This window comes from Cucurbita pepo, chromosome 13 (assembly GCF_057944985.1).
Source record: "Cucurbita pepo subsp. pepo isolate OVF chromosome 13, ASM5794498v1, whole genome shotgun sequence".
NCBI lineage: Eukaryota > Viridiplantae > Streptophyta > Magnoliopsida > Cucurbitales > Cucurbitaceae > Cucurbita > Cucurbita pepo.
Genome location: NC_141810.1, coordinates 15,452,312 through 15,469,907, shown reverse-complemented (window position 1 = coordinate 15,469,907; position 17,596 = coordinate 15,452,312). Strand labels below are relative to the sequence as shown.

The window sequence follows — 17,596 nt, the reverse complement described above, 5'->3', positions numbered from 1 at the left end:
TACAAATCCTTTTTGAAGACTTGAATAGAAATTGCAGTGTAAAATATAAATGCAACGTTCAAGTGAGAGATTCAAACATTTGATTCTTGATCGATGGTATAATAAGTAAGCTATGATTAGATCTCACAAATTGCGGATATTAAATATTTTCATATACCAAAAAAAGATTATAAAATCATTTTAATTAATAAGTTTATTTAATTTTTTAAATAATAATAATAATAATAATAATGGAGTAAACTAGAAGGTGACAGTGGAGAATGAAGACATTGGGATTAAAACTCATGGCTGAGAGGAGAGTCGATGAAATAAAATTAGGAAATAGAGCGTAGTAGAGAGTACATCAACATCCAATGGGTAAAGCATCAGCTCTGACTTTCTCTTTGATTATGGTTAAACAATTCCCGAAAGCTAATCATGTCAACTCCACATGGCATTCAGATGCTCAGATCTTTTTCGATGCCGTTACCATCCTTTTTCCACTACTTTTCTCGCCATACACAACCTACCTAAGATAGCCAACGCTCGCTCACGTAAATTTCAACAGCATTTGAGGAGTTTGATGCTTTTTCTTTTCTGTAATGTATTGCGGATTTTGACCGGTCATTTTCTGCAATGGTGTAGAATTTATCGGTAAGGGAGGTTCGAGAGGAAAACATGAGCTCCTGGAAGGCGATAATCGCGCCTAAAAAGAAATTGCATGGTATCGATGATGAGTTGCAGAAATTGCTTGATGCTAACATGGACGACGTGTCCGCCAGACGCCGAGCGCGGGCGGCGTTCAAAGGAATTCAACTCAGCATTGATCACATTCTGTTCAAGGTATTCTGGTTTACTGTTTCTTTCTTAGGTTCATGTTCGTGTTGTTATTAAGGCGTTGGTCGATCTTGGATAATTCGTTATGCCTTTATTTTTATTTATTTTTTTGTTTTTGTTTTTAGAGTATATTTTCTATGGGATTTCAATTACTTCTTTCGTTTTTCTTTTCAGACACCAAGCAATGGATTGAAGATTGAAGAGGTAATAACTAGAATTGAATATCTTTTGTTTTTAATATGTTTAGAACTTGATCCTTTGTAGAAATTACTCATAATAATGAACTTGTTCACCTTCACTGTTATTTGAACACATTTTCGTTCGAGTGGGATAGTTTTACTCTTTTACATGTTTATAAAGTTTTAAAAAATCCAAACACCTCATAGATAGAGGTAGGAATTATCAAACGAATCACACTCCTTCGTATATGTCTAATCTTTTTAAAAACCTTAATCGTTGTGCCGTTTGGAGTATTTTTCCGGATGTATAAATATGTAGTTGTATTGCTGAGTCATTTGGCATGGAAAAGTAGTCGATTGCCATATAATGAGTCCTTTTTAAAGCTGTTTTGTTATCGGATCATTTGTCAATAAAAGTCGTAATGCTGAATCACCTTAAGGAAAAGTAAGATTCACATTACCTTGTTGATCAAATATCTCAAGACAAGAACACTTGTTTGAGATTTGAATCACTCTACAAGCTTGAATGATTCTGAACATGCAATCTAAACTATATAGAATTACAAAGGAACTTTGCTCTTGGCTAACGGAAAAGCACGAATGCTCTTTACATTTTTCAAATCTCCATTTTCTTTACATCTTCCTTGAAGTTTATATTGCATGATTGATGCCTTGGTTCATATCAGCCCATTTGTGCTTCTTGGAAGTCTATGCAATCTCGTTTTCAAGCTAAGACAATCAATCGTTTTTGTACAGTCATATGAAGTCAACTCCAGAGGACTGAGTATATTCTCAAAAAGCTGGATTCCAGTGACTGTCCGTCCTAAAGCAATGGTGTGTTATTGTCATGGCTATGGAGACACCTGCACATTTTTCTTTGAAGGCACGTGGCTCCTATCGAGTAGTATAAATGACCTAGTATGTCATTTTGTATACTATAATAGGAACTGACTTTTGTTTTGTGGTACTGTATTTCAGGAATCGCAAGAAAGTTCGCATTGTTAGGATATAGCGTCTTTGCTATGGATTATCCAGGTTTTGGTCTTTCAGAAGGTCTCCATGGCTTTATACCAAACTTCGACAGAATTGTAGATGACGTCATTGAACATTATTCCAAAGTGAAAGGTGAGTTAACTTGCCAAATTTTGTTGTTAACTAATCTGAAAATGATTGTAGTAGTGAGGAAGCTGGACAATTTTCCTTGAAATGGATCTTGAGGAATGATATTTTGCTTGATCCTTAAAGTTAATATTATACTTTATCTCCTGCTGCCTCAGGGCATCCGACCATTATTTGGAGGGATGATGTAGATTTCGACTGTAAGAATTTAGAGCAGCAAAATTCTGACATGCACGTAGTTATATTATATACCTCTCTGGAAGGTATCAGATATGATATGATAAGTCGCATGTGTTTGATGTCCTGTATAATTCTTGCATCTAAAGATATTGGGGGCTCTTTTGTGTGTGTAGTTCTGGGTAGCCCTTCTTCTGGTTTGGCGGTGTCCAAGCATGAATAGGATGAAAACATAGAATAGCCCTTTGGACAGCGATTAGCATTGCTTGCAATAAAATTCTTGTATTGTTTCTGTGTTCTGTGTTATCTGGAATTTTTGTGGTTTGTACGAGTACTAAGATCCAACTTGATTTCTTGTTGAAACCTTCATTTTAATATTGTCTGGTCTTTTGTTTACCTTGGCAACTTATGCCTATGTTGCCTCGTAGAATAGAAAGGATCTTACATATCGTCCAAGATTTCTTTATTGTTACTTTTAGAATAGATTTGTTTTGTAGAAAATACATTCTGTAAAATATTTGTTTTACTTGTGTCTCAACAGAAATCATTCAAACAAATAACAAAGTTTTTCAATGACAACCCTTTATTAGAAATTTATTTACTTGATTCCAAGGGCAGAGAACCCGGCGTTTAGTGCTCTCCCCAGCTTTCTCTTTGGGCAGTCTTTGGGGGGAGCTGTGGCTCTCAAGATACACCTAAAACAACCTCGTTCATGGGGTGGTGCAGTTCTTGTTGCGCCAATGTGCAAGGTATCTTTCTGAAAAAGATTATTCTAGAACACTTGCATTGTCTGTGGGGGCTCCAATCAACTCAAAATTTCTTTCTAGATTTCAGATGATATGATCCCACCATGGGGAGTTTCACAAGTATTGATCGGAGCGTCTAAATTCCTTCCAAAGTACAAGTTGGTTCCACAGAAAGATTTGGCTGAGGCAGCTTTTAGAGACTTGAAGTATAGAGAAATGGTTTGCCCCTTGAGCAGAATGTTTATTTGAACAAAATGGTGGTATTACAAATAACAAATGCATGCCTTTGTTCCCTTTTTTTTTTTTTTTTTTGGGAGGTGGTGTTGCGCTAGAAGTTCACATAGATTTATTCATCCTATTTTTAAGTGAAGTATTTAATCTATATGTTAGCAAATATGTTTATTTATTTTTTGCATTTCTGTGGATGCAGACAACATATAATGTCATTGCATACAAACATAAACCTCGCTTGCAGACTGCAGTAGAGATGTTGAGAACTACGCAAGAACTAGAACGCAGATTGAGAGAAGTATGCTATATTCACAACCTTTCAATTATGATATATATTTCTTTTCCTAATATTTTGCTCCACTGCTCTTCACCGCACATGTTTCCTTTTTATCAGGCAAGTAATGCATTAGCAAAGCTTATATAGGTGTAGATTAACGTAAGGATTATATATATATGAGTCTAATTACTATGTTTAAGCCTCAGGCATGCGATATGATTAAAGTTGTTCAGTATGTTCAGTGTCTTGCAAGCTGCAAGCTGGTCTACTGCCTGCAAACAAGAAAAGGGTTCCAATCTAAGAGAATAAGAACAAATGAACAATTAGAAAAATATTTAGATATAGACGTCCTAAGCAGGGGTAAATGTAGCCATGTAGAACACTCCACCTCTAAAGATTCCGTTATTTTTCCTAGTTCAGATTCCCATGAAAACAACAAAAAACCAACCCTCCATAAGACTCCACCCCTCCCCCCTAGGGCCAAACAGACTCCAAGCCGTTCCTAATTGATCGAGTAAACTAGAAACTCCAGAGCAAATTGTGATGTCCCACATTGGTTGGGGAGGAGAACAAATCACCCTTTATAAGGGTGTAGAAACCTTCCCCTACAGACGCGTTTTAAAGCCTTGAGGGGAAGCCCGAAAGGGAAAGCTCAAAGAGGACAATATCTGCTAGCGGTGGATCTGGGTCGTTACACAAATGGTCCTAGTCTTCAAATGCCTTCCTATTGAGAATGCACCATTGTAGCCTCCAAAAAGATGGAAGACTGCATTCTAAATCCAATCTGTAATACCTTGTCACACAGAATTTAACCTTCTTAGAAAATTTTTACATTCCATAATGTGGAGAATAATAGTGCGGAGAATAACATGGACTCCACAACTCCTTTTGAAGGAGCAAGGAAGTTTAATCTATTGATTACATCCTGTTCAAGTAAGGTTGTCTATAAACCTTGTTAGTTCCATAATTCGTTCTTATACAAAGCCTTTCTTTACTCTTCTTTCTCCATTCATAGGTTATCTGAATAAATCATAAACCATGTCTGATGACCCCACAACTCTTTTGTTCCCAAAACTCAAATTGTTGAAACCAAATTATTGACCATTCGAGGCCTCCAAAACATTTTTCCATGCTATCAGCTTGATAAGAAAAACTCTCATATCCCAACTCCCACCTCTTTCAAATATTTCTTGAGGATAAAAGAAAACTTAGTCAAATACTTGGAACCAGGCATAGGCAAAGACCAGATGATCCAAAACATGATTCACTTAATGTGGTGGAATGAATCTGATCTGAAATCACATATTTAACATAATTTTGAATGTTAGACAAACAAGAGGTACAAGGGACCACACATCGCTCAAAGTCTTCTCAAGCATTCTCAAGCCTCACCGACCTCGTAAAATAGCACACAACCTAGCTTGTTAGAAACTCTTGGATTCCTCTCCCTTGGTCTGGCCAAGCAAAAGCCAAACACCTCATAAAAGCCTCTCCAAACTACACAATGCAAAATATCATAGCATATATCCTTGTAGTACTTGAGAGAGTTTATCTTCAACCATATCTTATCTCTCTCTCTTCCTTTGATCGAAGGATATATATTTGCGGTAAGTAAGAGTAATCATGTGATCAACTTTCACAGATGTCCTTGTTTTACGTCTCGTCAAGTCTTTCTCAACTGCTCCTATTCTCTTTGTTGACCAGTTAGAGAGCCTTATTGTTGACTCCGTGTTTGTACGTCTGATACATCATTGAAATGCTTAGTTTCTTGTTGGAAAAAGACCGTTCTATCACAGAATGCAATACAGTTTCTAATTTTCATTGAAGAGTCTAATTCCTTTAAAGATACACTGTGACTTTTATTGCAAATTCATTCCAGTTGTTTCAAGTACATAAAACACAATTTCAAGAACTAAATCAGTTTATTGAGATGTCTTCTAGGTTTCCCTGCCAATATTGATCCTGCATGGGGAGGCTGATACTGTAACCGACCCATCGGTAAGCAAGGCGTTGTACGAGAAATCAAGCAGTACAGATAGGAAGTTAATACTTTACGAAGAGGCATGGCATTCTCTTTTAGAGGGTGAGCCAGATGAAATTATAGTCCAGGTATTAGATGACATCATCTCATGGATGGACGAACGCTGCAAGTAACGGTTTTGGTCACCGACTTATCGACATTCTTTCGTGTATGATTTGGTGGGGAAAGAAAGGGAAAGAAAATGCCATGGAGAAGAGTTTGGAAATTATGTTATGGGCTTACAGCGTCAGGAAGCTGTTGAAGTAATGTATTAGTAAAAATTGAATTGAAACAGGCGGACACTTTGAAACTAGACATCATTCATTGCTTCCCGTTTATGGCTCCATAAATCTCACTTGGTTTGGGTGAAAGAAAGCTTAAGGGTATGAGTTCAAGAACCAGCCACAAGCTATTGAAGGGTCTTTCTTTCATAATTTGAATGGTTATATTATTTATTTATTTTTTTATTTTATTTTTTGAAAAAATCATTGTTCTCAAGACATCTTTTTAATTAAGTAATTATAAGGTTTTTTAGAATGGTGCGACATCTAAGTAAATTAGTGATATATTAATGAATAAATATATTGTGAGATCCCACATCGGTTTGGAGAGTAGAACGAAACACCCTTTATAAGGGTGTTGAAAGAAAAAGCTCAAATAAGATAATATCTACAAACAATGGGCCTGGGTCATTACATATATCGAAATGAGAAGATATAATGGTTCGATTTTTAGTGATTCAATCATATAAACTCTAAAGATAGGGGATGCCACGGGAATGATTGTCTTGGTATGTGAGAGCAGTCAATGTTAGAAACACTTTATAAGCAGCAATATGGTCTTGTCACAGGGGATGCTAGGGGAATCCAAAATCTTAGTTCGAGTCCCAAACAAAGAGCGTTGGCTCGTAAACCCTAAACTCTAAACTCTAAAAGAATGCACACGAGGATGAAGCACTCAAAGACAAGTAGGTAACACGATCATATTGTCGATAAAGATAAAGATCATCCTAAATATAAAGCGAGGTGCATATATTGGATGTGACACTTATGTCACAATAGACTTTACATGAAATGTAAAATTGGGCATCGAGAAACTTTGAATGAAGTGGTTCACCCACTTGGTTATTTGTGGTTGTGGCTCTACAAACATCTTTTTGAAAAGCTTTGGTTGTCTCCTTCACAATCTCCATCTCCATCTCACATTATATCATCAAATATTTTTCAACCCAAAATCTATTCAAATCTTCCACAGTTCTTTTCATTTCCTTTCCCCCCCCCCCCCCCCCCCCCCCCCCCATATTTCAATGGATAAAACTTCTATTTTAAAGTCAAGTCAACCTGCTGTAAGTCAACGCTTTTACAATTCAATATAACAATGTAAATTCATATTTACAAAACTGCCCTTCTTATATTATTATGCATTGACATTTTACAAGGTCATAAGTATTACCATGTGCTACACATATTTAGATTCTTATATATATATATATTGGGTTATTTTATAAATTTACTCTTTAAAAATTACAAATTTAATTTTTTTTTAATATTCATGAATATATTAAATAAAAATTGAGAATTTCATATGTAAAAAAGCAATTGATTTTTTATTTTTTTTTTAAATATAAAGTTGACAAAAATTTCAACTCAAATGTCAAAATTAAAATAATTGGAAAAAAATATAAAAAGTTATTTATTTATTTTTTAAAGTTAGAAATGTGTTGAATAATTATAAAAAGTCAGTGGAATAATATTCATATTATTTCACATTGTTGCCGCATCACATTTCGCTTTCCACCATGATGCTACATTAATTTTTTTTTTAATTTAATTAATTTATTTTCTTGTTACCTTTTTAAAATTAATATTTCCAACTTCCATAATTAATATGTAAATAGGAAATAAAGAAAATGAAAAAATGAAGACAAAAAATACTCGAAGTAATAAACCACATTAATTAAGATTATTATAAAAAGTTCAATAAACCAATGCACGAGCTGAGGCTCCCATGTCTCGTGTTGGTAACACGATGCATGAGCTGAGTCTCTCGTGTCCCACCTACTCTCTTCCCTATAGAACATTAAATAGGTAGAGAAATACTGTAAAGTTTCAGTTTCAGTATCTTTTTTATTTATCATTTCTATTTGACACGAACATAGCTTAATTAATCAAACTATTACTTACCCTTTATTAAAATTGTCGTTTCGATTCTCCTTGTCATTTTCGATGTTGCTCCTATATTAATATCTAGTATGAATTGATGTGATAGCACGATCGGTGAAAAGGACTTGGGTTTCGATGGAGACAATGTTTGGGTTTGTATATGTGTTTGATCAACATCAAGAATCTATTATTGACCATCTCTTTCTCAAAAATCTTATCTAATATTCATAAATATGGAGCCAAAGACCATATCTTGTTGATTCCATTGACATCCTAATGGGGTGCTTTGAAAGCTCAGTTTCTCTACTTAATCTTCCTCTCCCCAAAACTTCAAGTTGAACAACACTTGGACTCCACAATTCTTTTCTTTCTTTCTCGGTGCTACCACGGAATCTCCACGACTCAACTATTTCATCGACTACACCGACACTCTCTTTGATATCAATCACTTTTCCATGACAAAAATCTAACGTTCACTGAAGCTCGGGAAGAAAAGCTCTAACAATTATGATATGTTTGTTCGTTTACTCTCTTTCAAAAAATACTGTTTTGAAAATATTTATGTGATATGATGTGGCAGACAACTTGATAGACTAATGGGACATGCTAAGTCAGCAATCCATTAATTTAATTATTATACTAAATAAAAAAAAAAAAATTAAATTATAATTTTTTAAAATTTTATAAATTAAATAAATATAATGTCCTAGCTAACTTATGGTTTTAACTGATTAATTATTTCTTGTAATGAGTACAAACCATAGATTAATTTATTTAATTAATGATTTAAAGATACACTCCCATTATTTTCAACCCTCATTTTTTTAGTGAATTGTCAAAGGGTATCATTAAAAATTCATACAAATCTTATTAAATTAATTTAAAGCCATGAATTTTTACTATATGCTTTTGTTATATAATTATTATTTAATGATAAAGTCATTGAAATTATATTAAATACGCTTAAAAAATAATATTTTACCTAATTTTGTATCATTTTCATTAAAATATTATATCATAATTTTTTATTTATTTGAAACCTAATTTTAAATAAACAAGATTTACTAAGTAGCTTCGAAGATTTAAATTTATTAAATTAAACATCAATTAAAAACTATAAATTAACGTGATTTGACATTAATTAAGCATAGTTATCTACTTTAATTTTATATTAATGAACTAGATTAGTATGACATGAATAATAGAAAATCAAACCTACTTAAGTTCTACCTTATTTAATTTTACAAAATATATATAATTAATTTAAGGAAAACTTTTTATTAAAATTTTAATTTCTCAATCTAATGATTATTGAGAGAATCTTAAATTATTTTATACAAATAAAAAAATAATATTGAATTTAGATATGGGTCTGGGATTTTTTTAAATATATATTTTTTTAATAATAATTATTTATTTAAATAAGTAATGATGGATACAGCCACTTGAAAAACACTGAACGGTCAGATATTAACATCTTTTTAGCAGATTTAAATAGGAAAATAATATTATGTAGGCGTGAAGCTAAAGCACTTATAATAAATTATAATATCTATTACTTCTCTTCATTATTTTGTTTAATTATGTGAAAGAAAATATTAAAAATTAATTAAAAATTCTGGAAGTGGTGGAAGGGGAAAAGGTCTTCGTATATATGGTGGCGCATATTTATTTATTTATTTTCATTATTTCTTTATCTCATCATGATTTTCCTCGCCTATTTTATTAAATATTTATGAGAAAATAATATGATATTGTCCATTTTGACATAAATTAATTAATTATAATTTTAAATAAATGTTAGTAGTTTGAGTTTGTGACTGTGGCGGGGCGACCCTTTTGATTTTTTGAGACCCGAACACTAATCAAAAGACTAAAGGTGCTACTAAAAAGGCGCGTGATCTCGAACTATATAAATTTATATAAAAAAATATAATGGGTGATATTAAAAAGAATAAAAAAAGGGGGGGAAACAGGGAGAACCCATGTGAGTTAAAAGGAGTCAAAGCACTAAGCATCTAGTTGTTATTATTAATTATAATAAATATAATAATAAAAATCTTGAAGTTAGTTATTTAAGAAGGAAACCCTACTTGGAGCACTTCTTTCAATCCCCACTCAAATCCGCTCGTGCAAGTTTTATTTTAAACCAAAAAAAAAAAAAAAAAGATTTATTATTTAATTAACCGTGTACAATTCCAATCATTATCCGCTCTTCCACGGTGGAACTTCGATTTCCACGTGGACAAATATATATATTATAGATATTATATATCATCTCGTGGAGAATATATTATTCATGGAATATATCTTATATATTATATTTTAATATTTAGTTTATAATATATTTTATTTTATTTTTAATATTTAATTAATTTATATTTTTTCGGTATTAATTGCTAGCTTGTATCATATTTTTAAAGATTATGAATATCAATGAGAATACATAGTACACACCTTCGATTCTAATTCTGTTTCTATTTTTCATTCTTAACATGATATCAGAGTTTGATATTCTCGTGGAATCAGCCAAATCCAACTTTAAAATTTCGATGTTAATTAACATATCCTTATTATATTTATTACTCTGACAGGATATTCATTTGTTCCAATCAAATTAAATGGAACAAAATACCAATCCGGGAGTAAATCAATTATGCATGCTCTTATTGCCAAAAAGAAAATTGGTTTCATTGTACAATTGAAGAACCGTCTCAAGATGCAAATTCTACCGAATTTGAACTCTGGTATCAGTGCAACAGTATGATAATATCTTAGTTAACTCATTCAATTGAAGCAGATATCGCTGAGGGTATTATTCACTCTAAGACATCTGATCAAGTGTGGGTTGATCTTCACGAACAATTCTCACAAAAGAATGCTCCAGCAATTTTTTAGATACAAAAGTTGATAGCAATGATGTCACAGGAACCATGACACTGTCAGTATATTTCACCAAGCTCAAAGCACTCTGGGATGAATTGGAAGTATACCGCACACCATTTACCTGTAATCAACGTCAAATACATATTGATTAACGCGAAGAAGACAAGTTGATGTAACTACTCATGGAGCTCAATAAGTCTTATAAAACGATGAGATCTAACCTATCTTATATTAAATTTGAAAGTAGAGTTTGTATAACTTAAAATTGCAAACTAGATATTTTTATTTTAAATACCATTTTCTCTTTTAAAACTATATTTTATAATTATAATTGTGAGACTTCTAAAAGCATAATGATTTTAGAACTAGTATATATATATAATTTGCATGTATAAATTTTCAAAATTTTCCAACCAAAAGCTGCTTATCCCCACTAATCTTTTGATTTTCATTATTATTTATTTTAAAGAATATATATTTTTTTAAAATCTCTATAAATATTTAATATTAAATTATTTTCCACTAAACAACAGCTCATATATTGTATTATTTACTAATTAAATTAATCCAATATATAAAAATCAACTTTTTTTTTTTTTTTTTAATTTTTATTTCCATATTTATTAATATTGAAATGGACAATATCTCAAGATTTTTCCTTTTTTGGATATGGTCTACAAATATTATTGTTTATAGGAAAAGGGTCTCAAATAATAGTTGGCCTTCCTTTTCAATTTTTATCACATATAAAATTAGACATTTAATTATAATTAGAAAAAAAAAAAAAAAATATTGAAGCCAAATAAATCAGTCTTTTAATATTTTTAAAATTAATTTAATAGATGAACAATGTAACCACCCATTTAAATCAGGACTCCGAAATTTCCATCTCTTCCGACATGGTCATGGTTACATGGTCTTGCTTTTGAGTAAAAACTATCTTCACAAATCAAGACGAGTCTTTCAACATGTTTTGTCTTCACTCATGCATTTTAGAAAACTTCTCAAGTTTTTTTTTTTTTTTTTTTTTTTTTTTTTTTTTACAACCAAAACAAATTTAATCATAGAGTTCCTATGATTGAGTCTGTTACAGCCAAAACCCACCACTATTAGATATTTGTCCATTTTGACCCATTACGTATACCGGTCAACTTCACAGTTTAAAACGCGTCTATTACGAAAAGATTCTCACACTCTTGTTGATATAGGTAATGATTTTCAATTCTGGTAACCATTTCTTAGTCATTTTATCATCAGAATCACTCTCATTCAAATATAGTCTCGATTCATTCATATACACTTCCTTCACTCGGGTGTCGTAATTAAAATTTTAATTTTGAGCACGACCCGTTTTGGGAAAGAGTGTAAGAAGCCATATTTTTGTTATTTATTGCTCAAAATACAACATTACAACTCTTTCTTTCTTTTCACTCTAGCAAAAACAGAAAGAGAGAGAGAGAGAGAACAAAATTGATCAAGTCAAAGGAGTCAAGCAAATTTGGACACCATATTTAGGCTTAACAGTGAGGACGACAACGGGTGCATGCCGATAGCTTGGTGATATCGTAAACCTAAACTTAGAGATGAGCATAGCCAATATGATCTTAGTCTCCATCAGAGCAAAGGCTTGGCCGACGCAATTGCGAGGCCCAGAAGCGAACGGGATGAACCCACCACAAGTAAACGCCTTGGAGCTCCCAAATCTCTCCGGGTTAAACTCATTGGCATCCTTCCCCCAAATCTCCTCGCTGTGGTGAATCGCCACCACCGGAATCCACACCGACAGCCCTTTCGGGATCTCCAAATCTCCCAGCTTTATATCCTCAAACGCCATCCGGGGAAGAATGCTCGCCGGCGGGTACAGCCTTAACGACTCATTAATCACCATACCCAACTGGAAAAAACTCCAAACATTCATTATTTATACCCAAAAAGATTGAAATTTTGAGAGCTCTTAAACAGGGGAAGTTTCAGAAGTACCAGAGGAAGCTTGGAGAGATGGTGGAGAGATGGAGTTTGGGAGTTGCAAACGGCGTTGAGCTCGGCTCGAACCCTGTCCTGCCATGATGGGTTGGTGGCTAATAGCATTATGGTCCATGTGAGGAGAAGAGCGGTGGTTTCATGGCCGGCGAAGAAGAACGTCTTGCATTCGTCCATTATGATCTGTAAATTTAAACTTAAACCGTTCCCATTTTTTTTCTTCTGCATTTCGTTTAGTAACATTCCCAATAAATCGTTTCCGTATGAACTGCTTCGCCCAATCTCCACGCCGTCCTTTCTGCTCTGTATTATCTCCATTAATAACCCCTCCACTTTCCCCTTCAATGCCTTTATCTCTCTGTTATACTTGCTTGGAAAAAACCTGTAATTATTAGTTTTAATCAAATTTTAATTTCATGGGCTTTAATTTAATCTCTTGTTAAAACCCACTAAATATTTTTATTCAAAAAAAGTGGAGAGAGAATGGATTATTCAGGAGAGAGAGAACAGAGAGAGACAGAAACAGAGAGAAACAGAGAGAGACAGAAACAGAGAGAAACAGAGAGAGAACAGAGTGAGATAGAAACAGAGAGAAACAGAGAGAACAGAGAGAAACAGAGAGAAACAGAGAGAGAGAGAGAGAGGTTACCGGCTACCGGGAAGGCAGAGGTGGCGGCTGGCCTGAGCACAGAGATGTTGTAAAACGGTGAGTAAATGGAAGATTTGTTTACCCTTTTCGTAGCTGGTTTCAAACTCGGTTCGGGAAATTATATCGGCGGTGAGTCTGGTCATATACTCGCCGATTTCGAATTCGGATCGTCCCGATTTAACCTCATTTTCTAATGATTGAAGCATCTCTCTGGTACACTCTACCATGTACCCTGCGTAACTCTGTTCGACCCAAAAAACAAAAGAAATCACTAAAATTCAAACATATATATATATATATATATATATATATATGTATATATGTATGTATGTATGTGAATGAAGGGACCTTGAGGCGGTCACCGACGAAAGCGGGGGCGACGATATGGCGTTGATGGAACCAATTGGGGCCGTTGGCCATTAAGAGACCACGGCCAATGAAGTGCTTAGAGCCCTGTTGTTGGAGCCAGGACTTGCCGGAGACAGAGCTGTATTTGGACAGCAGCTCTTTGATCAAATGGGTTTCTGTGAGACACATTCTGGGTTCAATTCCATTCCAGAAGATGAATCTCTTACCTGAGGAAAATTAAAAATTAATGGAGTTTATGGTGTGAAAATGATAGAAGAGAATGAATGGGGTAATAAAGGAGCGTACCGAATTGGGCGGACCAGGCGAGGTAGTGGGGGAGGAGGCGGGGGACGAGGTCGTGGGAGATGGAGGGCATGTCGGAGGAGGTGGACTTGGAGAGGAGGGCGGCGACGTCGAGGATGTTGCCGAGGAGAGGGCGGGGCTTGGGGCCACGCACGCCTTGCTTCGCCATCTTCCTCATGATGCGCCTGGGAGTGAGCCAGTAGCAGGAGAGGGTGTGGTATAATAAAGAGAAGATGCAAAACGACGTCGCTGCAAATGCGAGTGTTGTAAGAACCAGGGCCAACATGATGGCCATCGCCGCCACAGACCGGCTGGTTGGTTAATTACAACACTTCAATTGGTGGCAGAGAGAGAGAGAGGCAGAGAGAGAGGCGGAGAGAGAGAGAGAGAGAGAGAGAGAGAGAGAGAGAGAGAGAGAGAGAGAGAGAGAGAGAGAGAGAGAGAGAGGAGGAAGTGGAGAAGAGAGAATGAGAAAGAAAAGAAGGAAACACATGCATATATAAATTGGCATCACATCTCGTGTGCAGTTTTCTTGTGGGCCCCACTTTCCAACCGTTTTTTTTAAAATATATTTTGAAAATTTTAATATTATAATTCTCTAATTTATTTTTTTTATTTTGTGTTTTAACTATTTAACATATTTTAAAATTTGGTGAGGAACATTACATTTGTCAGAAGATTTGAATTGTTTTAATTCGAGAAAATTCTCATATTTTTAAACCCCTTAATTATTATTCAATCTTGCAGGCCAATGGATCCCAATGGCATCTCTGTGCTCTCTTTTGGGTTTGTTTAATTGAATTTTTTTTTTAATTATTCAAATAATTATGCCGTTTTTCCTCCCTTTGAGATAAGCTCGCTTCCCTAAAATGTCTCACATAGAGAGAGTATTCGACTTGGCAGATACTATTTATGATGTTCCTGAGATTGTAGCCAGGGATCCTTGAAGCGATTTTTGAAGCTGCTTTCAAACGATGTATAAGCTTCGAGGCTCGATCTTTTCTTTTAGAGTTTTAGTCATTTTTTACTTTGCGTTCGAGGAGTTTGACTCCTCTTTCTTTTGGAATGACATTTGAGGATTCTATTGACCAAAATTTTCAGTCCCGAAGATATTTTTGAATCCTAAGCTAAATTTTAAAAACAAAATCTTATTTTTGAAGTTACTATGCAATTTAAATTTATTATATTATGAGAATTGTGATATAACCATATTTAATTCAACAATATTTACATAATGAGCGGGTTTAAGTCTTTATAATTTCGTTCTTAATCATAATGAACTGTTTTTTTTTAAGCTCAATGCATGAAAAAATGTAAATAAATTCTCGAAGTACACCATTGTTTTCGCGTCCCTTTTTACAAAATTATAAATGAATGGCACAAGTAACCTACGTAAACTCGACTCAAATATCTCAACCAGTCGAACCCAACACATGAAACGATCTTAGGATGGAACTTACGAGAGAGTCCATATAAGTACCCCTTTCTATAAGAACTCATCTCTCATGTAATAAAACTATTAAAGGGGAAAAAACCACCAAACATTTAACCTACAAACATGATGGCAGTATCTTCAATTCTATTGTAAGCCTGAAAACTGGCTCAACTATAACAATGATTCTATATTGGTGATCATAAACTGTCATTTCTCTGTTCATCGTCAACACTCCACGTTTTGACCACAGTATCCTTTTCCTTACCTTCTTCATATTCTCCGACATGATCATTATCTGCATTGTTGTCGAGTATTTCACGATCTGAAGGCATCAGCTCGGTTTGGTTTTCTGGGCTTTCGTTGACTGGTTTATGATCCTCCAAGGAATTGACTATAGCAGAATCTTCAATAACTTCAGCTAGTTGAAGTTGAGATGATACTGGTTCAGTGATTTGGCTTCGTTTTTGTCCTGGCAAAGCTTCTTTTTCTGTGGCATGTTCCTCATTGAGAGCAATATCAACATTTCCACTTTCTTGATCACCGACTCCTTGCATTCCGCTCCTCTCGCCAATTAGATCTCCGTCTGAAGATCTCTGACCTGTTGAAGATATAGACATTGATACTTCTTCACTGGTTTCTCCATGTTCAATCGGAAGGGAAGTAGGGTCTTCCATGCTAACGCTAGGACTACTACTTTCAAGAACTGAGTCCTCAGCTTCACGAGATTCTGTGACATTATCGGTTATTACTTCTCGTGTGGAAGCAGGAAAAGACTGGAAGGTATCCCAGTCATCGTCATCCTCATCCTCATCCTCATCCTGTTCAATGACAGTTACAGGATTGCTTTCAGTGCTGGCCTCAGCCGTTTGTGGTGGGGAAACTTTCTCTCTATTCACCTCAATCGCTGGTGCTCTTATCTGCAGAATTGGTGTTGAGAGATTCTTCTGAGTTGGGTTTTGATCTTGTGTGACCGAAGCACGGATAACCCCCTGAGACCAGATAATTATTTTTTGTTAGTCAAATGAGTATTGCCACAAAAAATGCCAACCGCCTGAAATCTGTTTCACATTAAATATTTAAATATGGTGAAACTTTTCTTTAAAATACTTTTAAGCACATATATCAAGTTCAATTCTTTGGAAGCATAAGAATATATGCACCTTGTTCATAAATGCAATTTGTGGATACCGTACTTGAAAGGGGAACCAGAATAATTTTACTGATCATAGACTAACCTTTCCGAAAAGGCTGACAGTGCATATTCTGTTAATCTTAGAATACATATTTTGATAATAATAAAACTTGAGATGAGATGGCATCTAAACCTGTTTTTCTTCATCCCTACACACATCGACTAATATCACACGACAACAACCTCGTCTTACTACATTTGGTTCCCAAGAAAACCCGCAACATATTAATCCCTACTACTACATTTGGTTCTCAAGAAAATTGGTGAGGTAAGATATTAAATCCTAATTAGGTGACCAGTATCATTTGAACTCATTCCTTCTCTAAATCATTTATTCTCCTAACCCCAATTTGACCACTAGACCAACTCCATGATGGTTGATGTTAATTCAACCATTTGTTGTATACGAGAGAGAATCAGGATCTTCTTCAGGATGAGCATCAGCCAAAGTGACTCGGAGGAATTGCTAGTAGCATTGTTGTTTTCATGTCAAAATTTAGATGCAAACATACTTCGTTTGCGCTATCACTCACTATATATGCCAAAAAAAGATAAAGGCGTCCATACAAAAAAGATACAAGTTACCTGTAGTTGTTGCCGATGCATCACTGGCATTGACAGTATAACATCCTTGAAAATAACAGCAGAGGAAGGTATCTGAGCAAGATGAGAAACAAGCTTTATTGCTGTGCTTCTCAATTCATCGAGTTCCTATCAATAAGTAACTTTAATGCATCAGAGAGGGTAGATTCTTTAAGCTAGAGCTTTCAGACTTGGTTGATTCAGTTTGCTTACCTTAGCATTAGAGCTTGCAGAGGCAGAGAAAATCATGACTACGGCTTCTAAAAGCAGATTCATAAACGTTTTCTGGCATTCACTGACATTGGACAGTGTTTGTAGAAGCACTAAGAATCTCAAGCACTCAATCGCGATCGCTATCGACTCTTTAGTTATTGGTTTCTGCTAAATATGAGAACGAAAGAGCTCGCATCAGTTCATCAAGTCAGTTATGAAAGATAAGAAGATACTAGAAAATAAAATTAATGTATTTCGACTATATATTATGAATCAAATAC

General features: G+C 34.6%; 3 protein-coding genes across 7 annotated transcripts in view; 1 reads left to right on the top strand and 2 right to left on the bottom strand.

Annotated features, from left to right (window-relative positions):
• The first annotated feature begins 296 nt into the window (after positions 1-296).
• On the top strand, positions 297-6,087 carry LOC111808254 (caffeoylshikimate esterase-like). Of its 3 annotated transcripts, XM_087129489.1 has the most exons (10): positions 340-357; positions 442-533; positions 625-822; positions 991-1,020; positions 1,752-1,878; positions 1,974-2,120; positions 2,910-3,040; positions 3,119-3,256; positions 3,468-3,566; positions 5,487-6,087. In XM_087129489.1, the coding sequence occupies exons 3-10, from the start codon at positions 658-660 to the stop codon at positions 5,697-5,699; spliced, it is 1,050 nt and encodes a 349-aa protein (XP_086985615.1). In that variant the 5' UTR covers positions 340-357; positions 442-533; positions 625-657; the 3' UTR covers positions 5,700-6,087. The 3 variants fall into 3 exon arrangements, with proteins under 3 accessions (XP_086985614.1, XP_086985615.1, XP_086985613.1); XM_087129488.1 differs by having other exon boundaries at positions 297-533; XM_087129487.1 differs by lacking the exons at positions 340-357; positions 442-533 and having other exon boundaries at positions 660-822; positions 5,487-6,086.
• A 5,895-nt stretch (positions 6,088-11,982) lies between these two features.
• Positions 11,983-14,339, bottom strand: LOC111809062 (cytokinin hydroxylase). The gene is made up of 5 exons (XM_023695391.2): positions 13,897-14,339; positions 13,591-13,817; positions 13,243-13,484; positions 12,594-12,975; positions 11,983-12,507 (listed from the first exon to the last, which is right to left on the bottom strand). Exons 1-5 carry the CDS (start codon positions 14,186-14,188, stop codon positions 12,088-12,090), a joined length of 1,563 nt encoding a protein of 520 aa, XP_023551159.2. The 5' UTR covers positions 14,189-14,339; the 3' UTR covers positions 11,983-12,087.
• Positions 14,340-15,197: 858 nt separating this feature from the next.
• Positions 15,198-17,596, bottom strand: part of SWEETIE (HEAT repeat-containing protein) — a 37,300-nt gene continuing 34,901 nt past the window's right edge. For 2 of the 3 annotated variants that reach the window (XM_023695220.2, XM_087117163.1), the window contains 3 exons: positions 17,316-17,483; positions 17,106-17,231; positions 15,198-16,317 (listed from right to left, as the gene is read on the bottom strand). In XM_023695220.2, the coding sequence (XP_023550988.2) occupies positions 15,526-16,317; positions 17,106-17,231; positions 17,316-17,483 (1,086 nt within the window). In that variant the 3' untranslated portion in view covers positions 15,198-15,525. The remainder of the gene's footprint in view (positions 16,318-17,105; positions 17,232-17,315; positions 17,484-17,596) is intronic. The other variant, XM_023695221.2, reaches the window with a different exon arrangement.